At 43.9% G+C, this 21,783-nt stretch overlaps 1 protein-coding gene across 4 annotated transcripts in view; it reads right to left on the reverse strand.

The window, feature by feature from the left end:
- Positions 1 to 5,505: 5,505 nt before the first annotated feature.
- stard13a (StAR-related lipid transfer (START) domain containing 13a) overlaps positions 5,506 to 21,783 on the reverse strand; it is a 41,020-nt gene continuing 24,742 nt past the window's right edge. For 3 of the 4 annotated variants that reach the window (XM_041952322.1, XM_041952323.1, XM_041952321.1), the window contains 13 exons: positions 15,944 to 16,015; positions 14,958 to 15,039; positions 13,489 to 13,552; positions 11,495 to 12,801; positions 11,129 to 11,299; positions 10,543 to 10,702; positions 10,212 to 10,410; positions 9,690 to 9,903; positions 9,437 to 9,551; positions 8,418 to 8,669; positions 8,053 to 8,270; positions 7,474 to 7,650; positions 5,506 to 7,396 (listed from right to left, as the gene is read on the reverse strand). In XM_041952322.1, the coding sequence (XP_041808256.1) occupies positions 7,279 to 7,396; positions 7,474 to 7,650; positions 8,053 to 8,270; positions 8,418 to 8,669; positions 9,437 to 9,551; positions 9,690 to 9,903; positions 10,212 to 10,410; positions 10,543 to 10,702; positions 11,129 to 11,299; positions 11,495 to 12,801; positions 13,489 to 13,552; positions 14,958 to 15,039; positions 15,944 to 16,015 (3,149 nt within the window). In that variant the 3' untranslated portion in view covers positions 5,506 to 7,278. Of the gene's footprint in view, positions 7,397 to 7,473; positions 7,651 to 8,052; positions 8,271 to 8,417; positions 8,670 to 9,436; positions 9,552 to 9,689; positions 9,904 to 10,211; positions 10,411 to 10,542; positions 10,703 to 11,128; positions 11,300 to 11,494; positions 12,802 to 13,488; positions 13,553 to 14,957; positions 15,040 to 15,943; positions 16,016 to 17,393; positions 17,780 to 21,783 lie in introns of those variants that run through there. The other variant, XM_041952324.1, reaches the window with a different exon arrangement.

Here is a 21,783-nt window from a genome sequence, read left to right on the forward strand (position 1 = left end):
TGGAAATCTGTACACCAGAGAGCTCTGAACTATGTCCAAACACATCTGCTTGTTAGCAGCATCTGCACTGTTGTTGCCGTTATACGTGGCAATGATCCCACATGGCTCAACCCCTTCAACCCCATGGACCCTCAACCCCCTGATGAGTCAGTTATTATGCAGCCAAGCGCAGTTCAAACCCGCAGAACTTTATTAAAAATTCTACTCCAGGTCTCCAGATTTCGAAAGGTATCAAATCTGTCAGTTTGACTTACTGTGCATAGTCAGACTCACAACACAACCAGAATTTACTCTGTGGAGATACAGCCTCAAAAGAAAATCACTCTGAGTTTAGACATTCAACTCATATAAGTGTGATATATCATTAGAGGCAGTGGAATAAGATCAGACAGTGTGGGAAATATGTTCTCTATTTGAAGCTACATGTACATTAAATGGAAGATGATATGGTGCATTCACATGCTCCTCTGATGGAAGTTCTTCAGACCTTGGTGTGTAATGTGGAAACATGGACACTACAATGTCCTATTTTAACTTATTTTACTAATCTCCCTCTATGTGCGGTTACAACCTAAAACCATATTACAAATTACATGTGAGCCACAAAATAAATAAATAAATAAAGCAATAGGTAAATCAATAAAAAACTTTCTTACCGTAGACCAAACATTCACTTCCGTCCACCATGTTTCTGTATACGATGTTAAAAGTTGTGTGCCAAAATTTTCGCAGACTTTCCGGTTTGTTGTTCTGACTTGAGGGGGCGCTTGTGTGAATTTTCCGTGTCGGGTACTCATTTTTCCGGTTATTCCGACAGCACATGAACGCACACTTGCACTGGTGTTTTTTCCTTGTGGCCTGATTGGACCTCCTGTCAGGACACGGCGTGTATGTTCACACAGGTGAAAGTGCAGTTAGTTACCACATGTCGTGAATGCCAACCAATCAGGCACCCGGTGTCACCTGCCAGCTGTCTGTCTGTGCTCTATGATAAAGTATAAAAATTGGACATTTAGATTTTTATTCATCAAATAACGATGTGAAAGGGGATCATTTGTAATGATGAGAATGATCACCTGAATCTGCTTTTCCCCTTGTCTTCACAGAGCTTTAGTCTCAGTTCAGTGCTGCTCCGGTTCACCCTCACAGCTCTCACAGTGTTGTTCTTGGCTGCAGCAGGCAGCTGTTTCTTCAGCCTTCAGAACATGTTGGAAAAACAACCTTTTTGGTTCCTTAAAGATTGCTGGGTAATCCAGAAAATCAAGATTTGACTTAACTTTAATAGGAATGCATGAGAGGCACAAACTGGGGCTAACTCTGTTCTTGGGTGCTTAAATGAGTTTAAGTGTTTGCAGGTGAGGCACACCGGCCAACGAGCCTAACAAAGGAGTCCAGCTTTATTCTAGCGTCCAATGGACCATTCCCACGCTGTATTGATCTGTCAGAAACAAATGTAATGGGAATAACAGCTGGAGTTCTGTTTGCTGTTCTTCACATTGTGCGCGCTGGTTCACTGGCATACCTGAACGGAGTGGAGCCATCGTTGATGTTATTAGTTGCGCTGCCACAATGAATCAAAATGTCTGCCCTTTCTGCTGTGAAAAAGGGGACTCTATCAGGTGCTGTAACAAATTAGTCTATTCTCAGTGTGGCCACCTTTGTTCTGCGCTCAGGCAGGCAATTTGGATGAAAGTGTGCACTGCATGGCATACAGTGTACTGTATATCTGCAGTAGTGCATACTGTATGCCCACCTGTTCACTATAGCTTTGTCGCCTGTGGAACTCAACTCCAACTGAAAGCGCTGATTTGAGCCGTGATTTGCTGAATTTGAACTTGTTAATAGAATTGGTCAGATGGGAGGAAGTATAAGAAAAAACACATTAACCTTTCTGTCATAATGGGATTTACATGCACTGTGGGATATAATTCACAGATGTTATTACTGGTACTGTTTATATTATGTTATGATAGCTCTGAGTAATGAAACACTTGTCCAGCTTTTCTTGCTCTGAAGATTTAAACATTTAAAATGTTAAAGTTTCTAAACCTGCATTTGGCTGGGATGCACTGTGCTTCAGCATAACAACAATACAGCAACAATATTAATCTCCATGACTTGACACTTCTAGGATGAATTTTTCATGGTCATGCTCAACTTGTTTGCCATGAAAGTAACAAATGTGATCAGGGACCTTGGCAACACATGAAATACTGCACACAAAGTATTGAATGCACACCACATCTGCATGGATATTTTTGCTTATTATGTAACAACATTTGGTTTGTGGTTTTCATTGGATGCAGCCTGTGCAGCAGTGTTGAATTTGTTTTTGCTCGACTTCACTACTCGAGCAAGCTGCAGCCGTTGCCTTTATGAAGTAACAGATTTCTGCCCTTTTTTCAGAATTTAACACATGCTTCACTAATTTTTCTAATTAATTGTGCATAGATTTGGTTATAGGATGCCAATGCCAGGGAACAAACTCAAGGATACTGTACACACAACTGCCAACGTGGTCTCATCAATAATTCATTCATTGCATAATTTATTCATTAATGACCTTATCATGATTGTCTGGAAGAAGACAGTGGATTAACCAGTCTCAGAGGAAATACATCTGCTTCCGCCGGTCTTCCTCTCTCCCTGCTCAACTTCCATAATGTGAATGTGATGCAGATAAGGAGTAACAACATTAAACAACAACTAAAGTCCATCACCACACACATCAACTGAGTTTTTCCACCAGTGTGAATGATGATGGACTCTGTAATGATTGCTGATAAGAGGTCTTTTCAAATCTTGTTATTTTGGTCTGTTACATAAAGGAGGCTGGGTCAAGATAAGCCAGCTCTTCATAATACCATTTTCTTTTATCTGAAGAAAAAAAAGAAAAAAAAGGAAAAACTGATTAGTTCTCATGTTATTCCATCAACAATTTTAAGCCTAATGGTGTATCATCAAGTCTTTAGTAACACATACTCAGAAATTTGTCAATATAGTATATTCTGAAGAATACCACAATATATAGGCTCTACACCTTTTTCTGCATTCAGAAACAACATACTAACATACTGAATTCAATTTAAAGCCACTAAGTTGTCTTAAATAAATGTTAAGTATTTATTATGAAATTTCTTACTATCAAATTAAATTTTACTATTTAATTGAATGTATATATTGCAACACATACTAGAAACTTTCTTAAGTGAAATAACCCTAACCCTAGATAGACAGCTAGATAGAGTGAGGCCTAGGCTGCAAGTTGCATGTGTACTGCTTCTCGGAGTAATCAAATATGAACACAGAAACATGATAAACATATTCTTAGATGCTGCGTGACTTTCACTTCCCGGGGCAAATATTATCTCTGATGTCCATTGTGAATAAACATCCATAAATCCGCTTAGAATTTAAACTAAAAAACGCCCAGAACTTGCCTTAGAATTATCACATTTTTAAGATTTCTTCAGTATCAGAGTAATCCAGTGACAGTTGTCTGTACATGCATCGGTGCATTGTAATCAGGAGCTACCAATACATAATTCGGCATACCTTTTTCCAAATGTGTCCAAATGTAGGCTGAAAACCGGGGCTGAAGTTGTAACCCACAGCTAAATGATTCCATGGCAACATTTACTAGACTTTCTGCTTGCATCCACCAAAACTGTAGTTTCAAAAGTTAGAGCTGATTATCCCTCAAATAGAAATAAGACAACAATAAACAGCAATAAAATTAATTGATATTAACTTTTTTCACGTTGCACTGCAGTATATTTCTTTGACAGCTTTACGGCTCATAATCCCATCCACACAGTTCTTAAATTGCTTTCTATTCCTTAACATACTCGCCCAGTGTTGAAAACCTTTGGACAAACAGACAAGAAAGTCAATTTAAAATTATCCCGAGGATGTTGAGATGTCTTGGACCTGGAGAGTAGCTGGACATGCGCTTCCTGTTTCCTCCAGAGGAGGTCACCCTCCAACCCTTCAGCAGGGTCACTCCGCGTGAAAGAACATGGAAGATCTTCTAAATCCCTCTGCATTTTATCTGCACATATTAAGAGCCAGCACTGTCATATTGTCATAATTTCAACATCTGCTCGGACCCCTGTGGATCTCAAAAAATGTACCCACAAAACCAGTGTATTCAGTTGGGAAAATCAATGCTTGATTCACCTTGTCAGAATCTTTTTTTTAAGAGTGTAATTTGCAACATGATGTTCCTCATTTGTCAGAGCCAATGGAGTAGTGGAGCTAAAGTACACCCACAGTGCAGAGGATCATTGACATTCAGGAGCTGTAACGGTGTGCCCTACTTTCCTGATAAAATCACTGACATGTTAAATGAGGTAGGAGTTAATGAAGCAATGTTTCACTCATTTCGGTGCTGTTACCAAACTAACAGACACCCTGGCTCACAGGGAGGCTGGGGGGAGCAGCGTCTGTATTCAAACACCTTCATCGTCCTCTGTGAGGGTCCCCATCTAACACGGCTAAGTAGGTAAATGTGATTGAGTATTGATCCGAGCTGTGGAGGTTTAGTTTCCTGCGTTCATTCCTTTGAGAGGACACAGTGAAGATGTCCTCGGGGAGAACCCCCTGATGTTTTGATAACTCTTCATTCACTCTATTAGGAACATTTTCCATGGCACGCTTTTCAGATTCATTCATGACCTTCAGACTCCAGCAGGCCAACAGCACCACTCAATGGACAGAAGTGCACATAACAAGAAAGATTTTGTGTATGACATACATGCATTCAGCAGGCAATTTGAGGGGGGGGATGCCATCCCCCTTATTAGCAATATGACCACAATGCATCCCTCTTGTTAGCCTGCCATCCCCCCTCTCCATCTCAGAGTGGCAGAGGGAGTGCCGAGGCGGAGGGGTTGTTTAGTTGAATCTAGTCTCTAACTCATTGATCCTTAATCTATGGCCTCGACCATGACTCTGGAATATCTGTGCTGTGTATTGATAAATCCATGGAGCTGTCCATGGTGTCCAAATAACAGATTAATTTGTAATTGCGACGCTTTCTCACAGTCCTGACCCTCTGTCAGTTTCATCTTGGATCTATGATATTCTCAAAACTATGTAATATAAATACTAAATTTTATACTATATCGTAGCCTGTATTCTCTGTAGAGTTGTGTCACCTTCATGATCAACGTGACAAGTAGCGACATGTGTATGACAGCGAGAGGATCACAGAGACACACTGCTGCCTGTAGTATTCCTATAAGACTTCTATGATCCTTCAGTAGCATCCGTGCGGCTGAAAATACTGACCAATCCACCTCTGTAACAAAATACTTTCAGGGAGACACAACTACAGATATAGAGATATAATTTTTACTGTAGGGTTAGGATAAGGGGTTAGGACTACCCCCCTATTAAAAATCAACAAATCATCAACTTTATAGATACATTTTGTAAGATTAATATAATATCAGAGACTGAAGAAAATTCCCACACAAAACAGTGTTTTTGTTGAATCCTCAGTCTTTTTATTCTCTTGTTTAGAAACAATGGTTGTGTTTTTTGTCACTTTGTCAGAAACAACCAAGCAGACCTGGTCTCAGCTACTCAGCTAGGTTTGGAGCCTTTTCCCACACAGCCGAGGGCCCACGTCAGATTCAATCACTCACTCTTTGTCTCACTCATACTCGCGTATTTACACACAGAGACGCACACACATGCCACACAGCTCCCCAGCAAACAGCATCCACGCACGATTTTGGTGGCACTGTAGAGATATTGTATTATAGCAACACCATAGCAACGCTGCCTACAGCCAGAACAAAAAAAACAAAAAAAAGCCAGGGCAGTGCCATGGCGGAGCAAGCTTTAGTCTGCTATTGCTTTAGTAGGATGGTGTGCAGAAAGTTCACATTTCAGCGTATCAATATGATAGGAAGACCCTGAAGAGCTATGATGTTTAACCTGCTGGCACAGAAAGCGTCATATATATTTACAACACAGGCTGTACGTATATCTAAAATGCAGATACACGGGCACATCCATGCACACACACACACACACACACACACACACAATTTCAAACATGCTTCCCAGAAGCAGTGAAATGGTCACATGTCTTAGACATTGTATAACATGACAGCAAAAAAAAAAAAGCAAAAGTGATACCATATACATCGATATAATGACAATAATAACTTTAAAATAACATTTAGATAAGATTAACACTGAAAATAGTGACAGGGAACTCAATCAACAGTGATATCCAACATAATGCTTCCATAACAACACGTTTATGGACCCGATGAGTGTTTCCCCTTTGTGTGATCTGGATCCCTCGTGTACTTGCTTGTTCCTGTACTAGAGCACTTTTCACAATGTAATGCTGACACGTACCCACATTGTACTGGTCCTGGCCATTCCTATTGACAGGGAGCACTGGGATTACCTGTAGAAGGCTTGATCATAATTAAGTGCATTTTTAGAAATGTGCATGTGTAAGTGATAAGTTAACAGCTTTGCAGGAGGAGTAAAAAATCAGTAGCAGTCTGCATTAGTTTACACATGGACAAATTCCTTAAAAATTGTGGCTATCGCTGGAATTAGATATTGTTTATTTTGTTTTTGATGGATTTCCCAAATTAATCAATACAAATTAAATTATTTTACTTTAAGTATCAGTATTTTTTATCCCATTTTTGATTGTACATATGACAAAATCAGGTACAGTTAAGCATGTAAGCTTCAGGTGTACACTCCATGGCAACAACAATTAAAGTGATATCAAATTAAGATGTTGCAGATTAAACATTAACCCTAACACTATGGCAACTGTCTCATGGTCACACTTGCTCGTGCTGGCTGTCTTATTAGGTCATCTTTTTTCCAAGACGTTGGGTTAGTAGATGAGGAGTTGGGAAAAAAATGACCCAGCGCAAACACATCGTTACAAGCCAATTATATGAAAAATGAATCGCTATTCAAAGAAAATCTAATTAGTTGGAAACTCTACTTGTAAAATCATAATTTACAAGATAAATAAATAGTGATAAGTCGTAAAGTTAAAAACGTCTGGGTGAAATTATTGGAATACACGACAGAAAGCGCTCTTTCCTTCCCTTGTGTGTGTGGATGACTGTCACTCAGTACAGTATGGTACAGTAAAGCTCAGTGTGGCTCAGCAGCATGAAAAGACACCAAATCTCCACTGCCTGGATGATTCCTCTCCTGGGTCACTGGTTCTCAGGCCCAGCTGCTCTAGTAGTGTGACCCAAGACAAAGCTTGATTCCTGGGTTTCAGATCTTGGCCTCAGTGCTCGTCTGATCCGGCGGGTGAAAAGAGGCGCGGATCATCTGGGCCTCATTAACACACAGGTGACCAAAAGCCTTGTTGTACCATTCGGGAGACCTTCCCCTGTAATACCAAAAAACGCACATTAATGATTGCAATATGGATTCAAACCTGTGAGAACAATTGAAATCGGCCCACACCTGAGGTCCACTCTGGAGATGTGCGTGAGCCTGGTCCTCCCAGTCCCACAGGGCTCGAGGAGGTACTGTGACTCCAGCACCACCCCCCTCACTGCTCCCATGCGTGGGCTGTCGTCGTGTTCCACGGACACACACACCAGCGCGCAGGAGCCTTTACACAGGTCTGTACGCCATGATCTGAGGAGGCGGTGAATTTAGTTCAGTGGGGAACTAATCACTATTTTCATTACTGACTAATCAGCAGGTTGTTTTCTAGATTCATCGATAAACTGTTGGTCTAAAAACATCAAAAGACAAATGAAATTTTTCATCACAGTATCCCAGAGCACAAGGTGATATCATCAAATGTCTTGTTTTGTAAGTCCATAACCAAAGAAAATTCATTTCATCATAATGCAAGAGCAAGAAAAGCAGCAATACATGTTGTGACTGTAGCTGTCTGTCTTTTTGCATATCTGTTGGTACTGATATTGTAAAGTGATCGCTTACAGTACTTGAAAAGCTGCGCACTGTTCAACCATAAGTAATTCTTCAGAAATCACACAAAGCACCCACACGCTTCAGTTCACCAATCCTGACCTTAGTACCACGTAGTCACAGCTGGGTTGAGGTGCCATGTTGCGGCAGGAGTACTGGTACACGTCTGTTTGTTTATCCAGCGTCTCCACAACCTTCTCCTGCTGTAGCTCAGTCTGCCACAGGGGGCGCTCTCTGAGCAGCCGCTGCAGCACCTCACCGGGAGTTGCTGACACCTCGATGCACACTCGCCACCGCCGCAGGGGGTTACCGTCTCCAACCTTGCACACAAACACATCATTACAGAGGAGCCTTATACCTTATCTGATCATGTATCATTTGGATGTATATATGTGTCTCTAGGCACAGAGATGTGTAAAAAAAACAGAATTTTCCCTTAATTTCCTTGTTTTTTAATGGCCACCCACCTTTTTAAATGCCAGTTCCGTGTGGTCAGTAGTTGAGCGAGACACCCAGCCTTTGCTCTTATCTTTGGCCTCCTCCAGCAGATTCTGGACCAGCCTTTCTAGATGCGCATGATAGGATCCTTCCTCATCCTCCTCTTCTTCATCCTCATCCACTTCCTCCTCGTGGGCCTTGCACAGCTCGTCCAGGGGGGGCACCATCAGCTCAGCCTCCATGTAGGAATTGCGAGACTGGGTCACCATCTCCTCTGGGATCTGGGGAAGAGACGGCGGACGTGCGTCACATCACATCGCGCCACATCAGCTCAGGCCTAAATACTAGCATTTCTGAAGCAGAAAATAGATGGTGACAAATAAAACAAAGTGTGATTTGACTGGGTTGTCTATTTGCCATTGGCGCAATAGCACTGAGATGAGAGAAAAATACGTCATACTGGCTCTCGCAAAGTATTTTTTGGTACAAAAGTGGAACATTTGAATATCTGTCTTCTGCCTTTGAAATATCATCATCCTATAAAAAAAAACCTTTAAATGCCAACACTGGTTGAATTCATCTTTTGGAAGAATTAAACTATCCTTTGTGGGTTAAGAAGATTCAGCCATTCTTGGTGTTATGAAAACACTTAAAACCACATTAAGCTCAAATTTCATGGTGATTAAGCTTGTTTTTCTTCGTCCTGGAAAAGGCTTTCACTGACAGCCGCTGTATATGCTGAACGCACTGACAGTCTCAAGGTAGTGATGATATACAGTTTCAGAAATTAGCTCATTACACACAATGATACTGTAGCCTGCAATAATAACCACTCAGCAGGGGAAACATCACTCTGCTTCACATAGTCAGTTATTTGTGTTTGTTAATGTCTCATATAAAGACGTGGTCATGCATTATTTCTGAATCAGTGATTCAGTCATTTATCATTTTTCACGTCTATGGAAACAGCAATAAAAGTAGCAGTCAACCCATTGCGAATGGATAATATACGAGCAGTCGAATAATGCTGTGAATCGTAAATCCTGACCTGAAAGAGACGCTGGCACTCAGTGATCATGTGTGCCAGGCCCTGGGTGGCGGCCAGGTTCTCACTCAGGTCCTTCTGATCGGGGCGGCCCGTGGTGTACTTCCTCTGGATTGACCTCGAGGAATAGAGATGACACAGAAGGTGCAGAACATAAATCATGTGAGCTTTTACACAGAGCGACAGATGATCGTACTACTTCTATCACAAAATGTTCCGGACATTGAGAAAGCTGTTCATTAGTCCGTATGTGTACCTTGGCGACAGCGTCTCGTTCTTCAGTATGCTGAGGTGGAAGAGCGAAGGCCCCAGACAAACAGCCAGGTTCATTGGCGTCATCTGGTTCTCCTCCACCAAGGATGTGACATCACGCAGGAAGTAGAGCAACGTCTGCAGAACCTCCCGGTTTTCATCTGGCATCAACAGAATGGCCGCTCGGACAGCCTGTAACCTCTGCTCCTTTGGGACGTCTAAAGCCAAAAGAAGGGAGAAAGTGAGGAGGAACGACAGTTACCAACATCCAATCTTTGATGTAACCATGCGTACAGTAATTTGATAAAATTTACATTAAATATCAAACACTGAATCAAACTCTTATTTTGACTGCTGAGTACTTTCAGTACATGCACACTGTTTAAAAATTCCAGCTTGTGATGTTAATATCAGTTTAGCCTGTACCAACCCACACTGAAATGATCTCATTTGAAAAAATTTGCAGTCATCATCATCCTCTGAGGCAGACGGCCGTTACAGAAGTCATGGCTCCGAGGCGACTTACACTGATAAATATGCAGGAAGGTTTCCCCTAGCTTGCTCGTTAGCAAAGGCTCCGGCAAGTCTCTGAAGAACTGTTTGACCATGTCGGCCACGTCGTACGCTGATTGGTCTTCGTAGCTCACGGAGTCTGGAGTCAGCTCACACTGCTGCCGCAGAGCCTGAATACGGGACTTCACACCGGACTTACGGAACAGTCCCACCTGAGACAGGGAAGAAACACTTGTTTGCTTTGTGACAGCTGCCTCTTTTTTGAAATGTAAATAAGCAGCATTTAGCGCTATAGTAAGAGGAAACATGCAGACTCTAATTCAGTCTTGTAAAACCTCTCTAACCTGGTCCAGACAGTGTGTTCTGAGGTGGCCAAGGGCCTGCTGTAAACACGGAGGGAGCGGAAAACCACAGCGCTGGACGTGAATGATGAGGGGGACACCAAACACACTCCTCTCTTTGTAGTCTGGCACCTTCATGCGCTTCATAAACTTGGGCACAGACCTGGGAGCGACGGAGAGAAAACAATTAGGGAGGTGCGTGGGAGAGAGAGCGGCCCACGCTTTCATTATCTCTCTCTTCATGTTGATGCTGGTCAACAGAATTTCCCTCCTGGGGATTGTAAAAAATCAACAGGCCTGATCGTTAACAACACAAGGATGTGTTTGTGTTTGCAGGCGACTGTTGGCTTGTGGAGAATCTAAAGCAGTTGTTGACCAACAGTTTGACGGCGTAATCATGCACGCACCCTTTGTAACAACCAGTATCAGTGTGACAGATCAAGTTATGGTTTTTAAAAGGTGTGTGAAGGTGTTGATTGTAAATATTGTCCTGCTGTTTCAGCTCTGATACAGAAAAGTTGAAAGAAGTGGTAAAAATAGCTTTTATAAAAACAGTCATTTTCTGTACAACCCTGATTGGGACACCCACCATGTCCAGCCATGTTTATTAGACATCGAGTATTTCTCCATGATGGCGGTGAGGCGGAGCAGAGAGAACTTCTGCAGCAGGCTGAGCTGGCCTGCTGATTGGCTGCTGATCTGCAGTGAAGATGCTGGTTGGTTGAGGTGATCGGAGGTTCTGAAACTGGGCCATCGTAGACTGGGATGGAGAGAAATTAACAGTAAAGGGAGAGACAGAGGGATTCAGTCAGTAGAGGCCTTAAGATCAGCTTCCTGGTGTACCTTTGAGCTACTGTACCACAGTTTTCCTGTACAATGAGATCAAAATTAGGGCCAAAACTCCAAAAACGAGACCCAACATGTAATAAGCCCAAATAGCTGAACAGCTACTCACCGTGGTCTCGTCAGTGAGGCCCCGACTCCAGAGTCCCGCCTCTCCCGACTGGTCCCTGTCGAATCAGTGTCGTTCAAGGAGACCCCATCTCTCTCGCCTTCACTGGGGGTGGTCCTGCCCTCCCCTTCCTCCTCCCCCTCCCCTGCCTCACCCTCAGGCAGCACGCTGCGGCTCCAGTGGTCCACGATTTGCTGCAAACCGCTGACGTGCTGGATGATGTCGTCTAGGTGAGGGAACAGATTGTCCTCTTTCTCTAAGTCCAGCAGGTCTCCTGTGCTGGCGTAAAGGTGGGAGCCCGGCACGTTGTCGTAAACACTCACCCTGCTGCCCCGAGGAGCTCCGGGACAGGGGGGCTTGGAGAGAGGTTTACCAGACCAGGGCTCACCTAGGCCATTGTTAGGCAGAGAAGTTTGGGCCTGTATCTGGGGGCCATTGTTCCTGTCATCGGGGGAAGGTGCCAGGCTCTCTATGGATAGAGCTTTTGGAAAAGTGCCTGGTTTATGGTCTTTGGGGATGTGAATGAGGAGGTTTTCATATGAGTGAAATTGGTTTCTGCCAAACTGGCTCTGTCCATCAGTCCTCTTACCCTGAGAAGGCAGCTCCATATCTTCCAGATACATGCTGCTTCTCTTGCTGGCAGTGCGAGGTTTTGCACACACGGGCTCCTTCACACTGGGCACCACTGTCTCACTGCTGGGGCTCACACTCACCGTGGACTGGTCTTTACAGTCATTGGTGAGGGAGGCAGAGGGAGTGTCACCATCAGTTTGGTGGTTGTGTTGTAATTGGCTGATGGGAGTACACTGGAGCATCTGCAGCGCCTGAGGCTCCTCCCCCTGCAAAACCGGCCCACTGATGACCAGCGGCGGCCTGCGATTCGAGCTTTTCCGCCTCGTCGACGGCCCCCAAGTACGCATTATTTCCATGCGACGCAAAAACTCTTTGGCTTTACTCCGCCCTCCCTGCCCATGGCGGCTGCTCTTGATTGGCAGGGAGTTGTAGTGTGGAAGTTCCCTGGGCGGTTGGTAGGAAGCTGAGAGAGACGCCATAGAGATGGAGTCAGGCATGGCGGAGGCAGAGTCCTCACTGTGCAGTGAGGAGATTTCTGTGATCTCCTGCTCGCTCAAGTCAGTCAGCACACTCTCGCTGCTCACTGTGCTGTGCAGACCCTCCCCCTGACCTGTCGGGCTGCTTTCATTGGTGCTGTCCAACAGGAAGTCTTGCAGACGAGACCAACGTCGGCTGCTCCACTCGAATGTCCATCTTTTACTGATGGCCAATGGGTCATCCTCATCAGATTCATCACCCTATGGAGGGATAAAAGAGGTATTATAAATACCATATATACAGATACAGACCAAAGAAAAAAATCATGATTTACTGTTTATTAGTCCATTTAGGATTTACTACAATTAAATCAAGACTTGTAAACACAGAGTCACACTGAAATAAAGTTTCTTTTATTGGACAGATTTGGCAACCCATCCTTCATCATCAGCACTACATATGAGGTTAAAAAAAAAACAAATTTTATTTTGGTGACTGACAGCAGCTTGAGAACTTTACTCTCTCACACAGGAATACCTGGACATGAGCACTAGCTGGATTTCATCTGTCATAAACACCATTAAAATGTCCTTTTCTGCACCATGCTCGGGGAAACATTTGCCATGATCATAAATTGTTTTTGCTTTGCTTTTGAAGTCATGTATCCAGATCACACTGTTATTCGTTTTGTGCTCAAAATGAACCAGTTCAACTGGAAGCAAATCAGGACCCACTTTCACAGACACTCTGAGTGAAGTTGTTTAATCTACTTTTTTCATCCTTACACTTCAAAGTCTGAACCAGGGACATGACTTATATATATTTTGGGTGTAGTTTCTTAGTGTTAGCTGTTGACAGTCTTGATGATAACACTCATGTCTGCGATGTGTGTGAGTGGAGATTTTCTGGTTAAATACATTTCAGTGTTGGAAAAAAAAAATGCTTACTTTCTTCTTGGGGTGGCTGACATCCAGTTTCATGGAGGCACACTTGTTGAGAGTATTCAGACGTCTGCAACACACACACGCACACACATGAACACTCAGTCAGTGGGTGGCTGGATATGTCCTGTCTTTAACTGTGTGCTTGTTTCCCTCTGCACTGTAACACTCATTCCTCATTTCCACTGTCTCCTCTGAGTCTGATCAGTCAGACCTGCCTCTTCATTTTTTCTCTTTGGTCTTCTTTTCTGACCGAATCCTTCACTCCATCACTCCACTGGGACTGATCCTCACTCTCAAAGAGTGCATCTTCCCCCCCGAAACGCAGCCGGCTCCTCCCCTCCACTTCCCTCCCTCCTCCCCCTCATCTCTGTGGATGAGCTGGGGGGCAACCTCCTCACCAAAAACTCTCTCTTGCAGTCTGCACCCATCCTTTCAACCTCCTCCCCCCTTCTGCAAATCAGGGGATGTGAACGGCAGCTGATTTGGAGGGTGGTGTCTGTGTTGGTGCCTTTCAAGATGGACTCATTAAAAACATGTTTCTGGGCTTGGTGGGCTTGGTGACCTCTGTCATTTAGAAGATTTCGACCTCTAACAGCACAGTGGGAAATCATCTTTTATTTGTTGTTTGACTCCTGCCTGTTGCTACATATAAACCCGAAAAATACCAACAGGAAGCAGCAAGCTGTCATATCAACTGTCTTTCTTGCTGAAAGTAAACATCCAAGTCGACAATTATACAGAAGGAGCTTTGGTAGTCTCCACACCCTGTGTTTCAGCTGCAGGATGCTGCAAACTATTCTTCCTGGTTGAAGGCCTATACACTATATTTTCCTGCAAGCATGAGAATATCATCTAAAATTACAGTTCTGGGAAAAAAAACAATGTAAAGAGCCATGCACGAGCAAGAGAGAGCTCATTATGAGTGTGTTTTACAGCTCCTGAGACCGTTCTCAGGGGGTATGATGTGTATTCTCGCTCAATATAGCTGTCAGCATTCACTAATGCCATAATTACCACACCCTCCTCCACCATAGGCACTGGAGAATTGGAGAGGCGGGGGTGAGCAGAGAAGAGAGAAAAAGGTGGGGAGGGGGGCCAGTATGGTGGTGCAAGCCGGGAAAACTTCAATGAAAAGAGAAGAAGAGGAGCTGTGAAACAGAGAGATCATAGAGGTGTGCAGAGGGACTTAAAACATACACTCAAAGCCATCTGGAAGAATATACTGGCATCCCCTCACTACTTCCCCCTCACCCCCAGCCCCCTCATTTTGCCCCCTGAGGGTCTCTGCTCTTTGAATGGGAGATCAGAGCGTGGCAGAGGGGAGGGGAGGTGACCAGATCAAAGCCTGGGCGTCTGAGCGGGAGACAGGGATGGGGACTTCATTAAGGGTCAGGGTCAGACATCTAATGATTAGCTGGGAATGGGGGGGTGGGGTCTGCAAGTCTATGAGTGACTGCAGTGAGCGTCCTTACCGACACAGAGGCTCCACCAGATCCCGGTCCAGAAAGTCGTGGTCCCTTTTCACTGAGGAAATATCAATTGGAAACTGGGAATCTGTAAGAGAGGGTTTTGTTCGTCAGTGACTGACGGGAGATTGTGTGTGACATGCGGCACAACTGCCGCCGCCGCTGTCAACACCTGTCATCTGCATCTGAAGTTTGCAGAACGCACACACACCCGAAAATAACTTGAATTCCCCCACAATGCCAACGCCAAAATGACTCAAGCCTTTTATTTTGGTGATTCTGTGTGTGGTTGGCAGACTGCAGGCATCATGCACACCCGGGAGCAGCCACAGAGTCCCAGAGGCCGGCATCCATAACCCGACATTACTGGAGCTCGCAGCAGTTCTCAGAGAAGCACAGTGTGTGTTTGTGTTTGTGTGTGTGTGTGTGTGTGTGTGTGTGTGTGTGTGTGTGTGTGTGTGCTGCTAAAGCAGGACTGCTGGATTTTAAGAGCTACTTCTTAGATTACTGGGGCCATTTCCTGTTTGTGCCTCAACTGTATGAGACCTGATGATCATCACATGAAGCTTTTTCAGAAAGTCAGAAGGAGGGCAAGACAGAAGGAAGAAAAGAGGAAAGAAAAACAGAAAGAAAGAAAATGCAGGCTTTGACGGCGGGGATGAGCGGAAGAAAAGTGGTGGGCGAACTGAGGACAGGGTGAAGGGAGAAAGGTGGAAGAAAGAAGAGGGACAGAGAAGCTGTGAGAGTCCCAGTAGAGATAACAAGGCCTTTCCCATGACCCCTCCCTCTGACAGGAACTGAAGCCTGGAAATAGAACGCAGTGGCCCATAAGACAGGGATAGGAAGATGGAGGGACGGCAGAAAAAAGAGAGAAGCATAGATGATGGAAAAAACAAGAGTCAGGGAGAGGAGGGAGAGATTTGAAGGGGGCAGGTCTTTGTGCGAAACAAGGCAGCTGACTAAATGCTGACTACTCTGTGTGTGAGTGTTACCTTCATAGAGCTGGGCGTACTGTGGAAATCCTGCTGCTCTAAGCCAATCACAAGCCTCCTTCGCCTCAATCTCTGTAAAGCAAAACAAAAGCAGTAGAGGCATGTTGAGAACACACATGAACATAGTGATCACATGGATTCTTTGGCAAGAATTAAGAGTAATAAAAAAACAGCGTTGAAATGGGCCCAATATCACATCATTTCTGTCGAGGAATGTCCCCACGCTACAAAAGTTCCAGCTGACTGTCTTTTGCATGCTCAACTTTATGTGCAGTGTTAATTACTTCCTCTGTAAAAACTAAACTCTGATTTGTCTGTAATCCCTATTAAAGCATTTTTAGCGTACGCTAAAGGAACATCTCAGGGAATTAAATCTTCCTCTGGGAATTCAATGGAATGATGACATTAGAAAAGCTGGAGGCGAGCCAGTGAGGGACACGTATTTTCTTCAGACAAAGGAAACATTTGACACAGCTGAAAACACATATATATGTATTCAAACAGTCAGTCAGATTTTAGCCCTTAATGCATAAATTTAACAGGCCCTTACACATGGCACCACACCCCATTAGGTGCTGCCGCCAGCGCCCCAAGACGGTTTTACAGGCGTTTGTTTTACTACTTTTTTCCGCTACGTATTGCTCACACTGCTAAACTGGCAGCTCTGAAATGTGCATGTGTGTGTGTATACATTTTTCTTTTTTTTTTTATGAGCAGACACTGATTAAACCGCTCAGCAGAGCTTTGTGCTGACAAAGACATTTGAATGACCCTGGTGCCAGCGGTAAAATACAGTGATGTGTAAGATATAACACATACACATGCACAAGCACATTTATATTAATGCATGCACACATATACGTTAAAAAATGAGGGAGACAAAGAGAGTGATGATAACAAAGGATGGATCACAGGACCACATCAGGCCATTAAAAGGCAAAAATAAGGACAGAGGAAACGGCTCATTGACAAGTTTTTAAAATAATACAAACTTAATGGGACAATAGTGTCACTGTCATGGAAAAACCAGACACAGCAACATTACTCCTGCAGCCGCTGCCCTTATCTCATACCTTTCAAACCCAACTCATTCACTCTCACTTGTCTCATTCACTCGTTTCAGGGTGCTGGCAGTGAATGGGAGACGCACCGCAGAAACACAGGGGACAAAGTTCAGCGGGGCAGTAAAAAGCCTCCGTCTTCACCATCAGAGATGAGAACGGTCAGAGGAAATGATCCTCTCGCCGCAACGCAGCAATTACATCCCTCTCCCAACATTCTCAGCATAGCTCACGTCTGTAAATCACATGTGAAGCAGCATGAGGGCAGATCTGGAAAAGATATTTTTTTCCGTAACACTCTGAAAATAGACCGGAGAGACGGAGAAGGTCCGGTGAGAAGCCCGGAGGATGAGGAAATCTGAGGAAAACGCAGAGAGCCGAATACTTACTTGAAGCCCTCATGGTGCGAGTGATGGCATGCTTCTATTTCTTTCTCCTTTGCTCAGACTGAAGCCTCCTCTCCATCCCATGACACATCCACTCGCCGCTATCCAGCTTTCCATCAAGTGGCAACGACTCTGTACTTTCTCCCTCGCTGCCTCGCCAACCCTTGTGTTTACAACTCTGCCTCCCTCTTCCAGCCTGCCCCATGCAGGTTTTCTCTTCCCTCTAATTTTCTCCTCAGCCTCCTCTCTCGCACTTTCTGCTTTGTTAGGATCCACATACAATGTCTCTCTATTTTTGCAGCACTCCCTGCGCCTTATGCTGCGCTGACTCCTCTCTCCTCCTCAATCTTGTTTTAGTTCCTTACAGTTTGCCTTATTTTTTCCCCTTTCTGTACATTGTTTTCTCTGGATCTTCTTGCTCTCAACCTTGTCTCATCCCCTCACGATCTGTCTCTAAACAAAAATACTCCCTTGCAGGTTTTCCTTCATCCATCCTTTTGCTTCTTTCACTGGATCCTCATCCTTTCTTCTTCTTCTTCACTCCTGCAAGAAGCTGGTTGATGCTACCAACCCCACATCTTCTTTGTCATTACCAGAGCTGCTGTTGGTCCTGCACATCCATGGAGGAAATGGCTAATTTCAGCTGGCGTTCGCATCAGCCGGCCCCCGAGGTCATAGACTGACGACTGGTGGACGCTAACTTCACATGTCAGCTGAACCTCTCGGCAGGCCGGCAAGGAGACTCTGACCTCTGCCTCATTTCTTTTGGCTTACTGTGCAACACCGCAGATCGGGACAATGTGCGGGGGAATGCAGTGTGTACGCACACACATGCGGTACACACATAGCGCAGACGTTTAGCACAGTCCAGATGTTGCCCCCAGTGAGTCAGGGAATGCAAAAAGGATGAGACAGGCAGACAGCTGGGGCGGGGAGGGCAGCTGAGATGGACAGACCCTGTGGGAAAACCACAGGCAGGAAGACATACCACTCCAGTCGCCTATTTACTGGATGTGAGATCTGAAAGATTATCAACTCTTTTTATAGAAACCAGATTAAAAAAAAGAACAGGAGATGCAGATGAAGACATGCTAAAGGACAAGTCTGGTGATATTCTATATAGCTATGTTTCATTTTATCAACAAATCCTACAAAAAGACCAACACCAACAATGAGTTGATGCTATTAACAAGCATTGCCTGCGTATTCAAAGCCTGATTATCCTTCTGTGACACAGACCTCCACTATTGTCCATTAAAAACACATCAATGAGCCACACCGTTTCACAGGCTGACACCTCATTACAATGAACACGGGTGCTGCAATTTATTTTAAGTCAATCCCACAAAATTGTCGTGTTGTAAACACTCTGGAAAATTGTCAACAAATTGCACAAATGACTCGTGTTTGAGTAACATCTGATGAACACAACGACGCACAGCTGCCCGAGCAAAGTACTGAGCCCTTATGAATATAACAAAACCATATATTTGTGATCCAAAAGGGGGGAGGATGATGATTCAAAGACTGCAAACATCTCAGCCACAATCACAGACCACAATCTTCATATCAACTTGTTTGCAAGTTTTCAAAACCATTGCCTAATTCTCCAAACTGTTAATGTCGAAAAACTACAAAGACATATCCCTCTAATGAAATTAGAGCTCAAGTTTGAGTTCCTCTTAAACAAAACATGTGTAGGATTTAGTGGCTTGAATACCAGAGTTTAATATATATAATATCGTTCTAAACATGGCGGTGCAACATGGAATATTGTATTCCATTTCTGCCAATAGACCCCTCTGATTCTACACACGAGTCCTTTAAGGATGAAAACACAATCAAGCAAAAGCTTTGAGTTTTGCTTCACACTGTGCTGCAATACGCTGCCTTAACAATGGAAATACTCAATTCAGATCCTATAGATGAATAAACGAGGCCTTCACAACCTATTACTAATCAACTGAATGCTACAAGAGCTTCACAACCCTCAATTTTCAAATGACATTTACATTACATCCTTTTTTCTAGTGTTGCATTCAAAAGTAATCAACAGTTATATTCTGCCATTGTAGTCTCTACATATAATGGGGAGAGGGGACAAAAGGGGATGCTTCATTACAGTGTTTGTGTTATTGGCAATGCTTCTTTGTGTTTGCACACAAAGGTGCCAAGTGGCAAAGCTCCCATCAGCGTGAGAACAAAGCAGCGCTATTCATCTGTGCAGAATTTAATCAAGAGATTAATTAGTGCACAAACATGTTATGAGTGTCCCAAAACACACAAACGCACACAGTCAGACGGAGTCAATCCAAGCTGCCTACCGTGCCTTTCCTTTAGTCTATTCCATGTTGCTGCATTCCTGCTGCGGAGAATATATGACAACAGGCAGCGAGCCACTAGAACAACAGCAGGGAAGGTGGACAGATGGTGTGTGTATGAGTGTGTGTGGGTGTGTGAACACGGGCGCCCATGTGTGGGACAAAGGGACTGTAAGGTAATTCCTTACACAACAAGGGTGCCAGCTATGTTACATAATAGACATAATACAAGCACCCTGATGTCCTCGCAGCTTTTTCTCTGAAAGCGCGCCTTCGCCTTTCTTTCCTCTACCTTTCATTTCCTCCCTTTTATCCAGCGCCAGTAACCTTGACTTTCTGACAGCCTTTTCTCAGCAGTATGTCTGCCTTGTGCCAGGTCTCAAGGACCCTGAAGTGTGTTGCGTGACATCATTTCCTGCTCTGAATTTCCCAGGTGTCCAGAGCGGCATGTGAGCTAAGAACAGTAACAGGAAGTTCCTGGACTGAACGTGTCAGCTGGCTCTCTGCTGAGAGAATTGTTGGACAGACTGACGCAACAACAAAAAGGAGAACCAAAGAATAGTTGGTTAATTTTACAAAAAATATATGTTAATGTTGTTTATTTAAATTAGTCCTTTTAGTTAAAATGAATTCAATAGGTAGAAAAGAGAAACAGCACTGATGAGGGGCAGAGAAGAGATCACTTATAGTTTATATAGAATTAAGCAGTCATAGTCCCTCTACAAAACTACACACAAACACACACACACACACACACACACACACACACACACACACACAGGATGCCTGGAAAGCAGCCATATTCCCACATACGCTAAAGCACTTAGTCCTTCATGTTTAAAGGTCAAAAAGAAAAAAAAAGTAGCAAAGAAGGCAGAGGAGGAGTGATGGGAGAGAGGGAGGAAGGAAGAGAGGGAGGGACGCCAAAGAGGAATACGTCTGTCGCGTCCCGTATGCTTTATTTGCGATGATGTTGAGCCCTCAGGAATGCACTGTAGAGCAGAATCAATGCTGGCATGAAATCAGTGCAAGTTCAGGCACAGAGTCTCCTGTGCATTGCCGACTGAGGAGTGCAGAGATCAGACAGCACCTGGATATACAATATGACAGATAGGGGAGCACTGCTGTAAATTAGCACTTGGCTGTGATTATTAACTGCACTGAGATTATGAGGAGTGTTGGAATAATAGGACAAAACAGGAAGACTGATGGTGATTGTTATGTTTTTGGTAATGTCACTTTTCCTCCAGCAGAGGGCATTAAATCACAGCAATGCATTAAAAAAATTAAATGGCTTCAGGTTATGCATACATGAAGTGGACGTATGTTATTAAATTTTTTGTTTCCTGGTTGAGCATTTAGATAGAAACAGTTTAGTGCTAATCTTGGATTGGCAGTCAGTCCCATCTTGTGGTTCGGCCACGGTGAATATAAGAATGAGTGTTTTTTTGACAGATACACTCAGTGAGAGGCAGCAAGTGCTTCAAGGAAAACACAGACAGGTGACAGGTTCAGGAAACAACCTGAATAAATGAGATGAGAAACATGTAGAATGCAGAAGCTTCCATAGAGGGAACATAGGGTCACTGAATGCTTCGATGAGTGTGGAAATTATGTGAGCACTGTCTGACAGCACTCTCTACTATCATCAAAATACAAAAAGACAGCAATAGGAACACAACAGCAGGCGGATGCATGTCGATCAAACTGACTTTGCAGCATCACTGCCAATTAAACTTCACAAACAAAATGTTTTTCCATGGATATGATTGTTATTTTTGTTCTGTGGGGTGGTCACAAAGCTCTTTTACCACCATCCACAATTTGGTTTAATTTTTTCCAGCAGTGAGCAGCCCCCCCCCCCCCCCCCATCCCTCCCCATTTCCTGTGTGCATTGCATTGTGGGGGAAGACTGTCTATTAAAAAGCACACAGTGTGCACACTGTTAGGAATATACTTACTGTCACTTATCCAGAGTGAACAGACTACATACTGAAAGCCTGCTCAGTTTTGAGACCCAGTTTCTATGTTGGCTTTTCCTTTAACATTGCAATAACTGATTTTTTGGCCAC

Source organism: Chelmon rostratus, chromosome 14 (genome assembly GCF_017976325.1).
Source record: "Chelmon rostratus isolate fCheRos1 chromosome 14, fCheRos1.pri, whole genome shotgun sequence".
Taxonomy (NCBI): domain Eukaryota; kingdom Metazoa; phylum Chordata; class Actinopteri; order Chaetodontiformes; family Chaetodontidae; genus Chelmon; species Chelmon rostratus.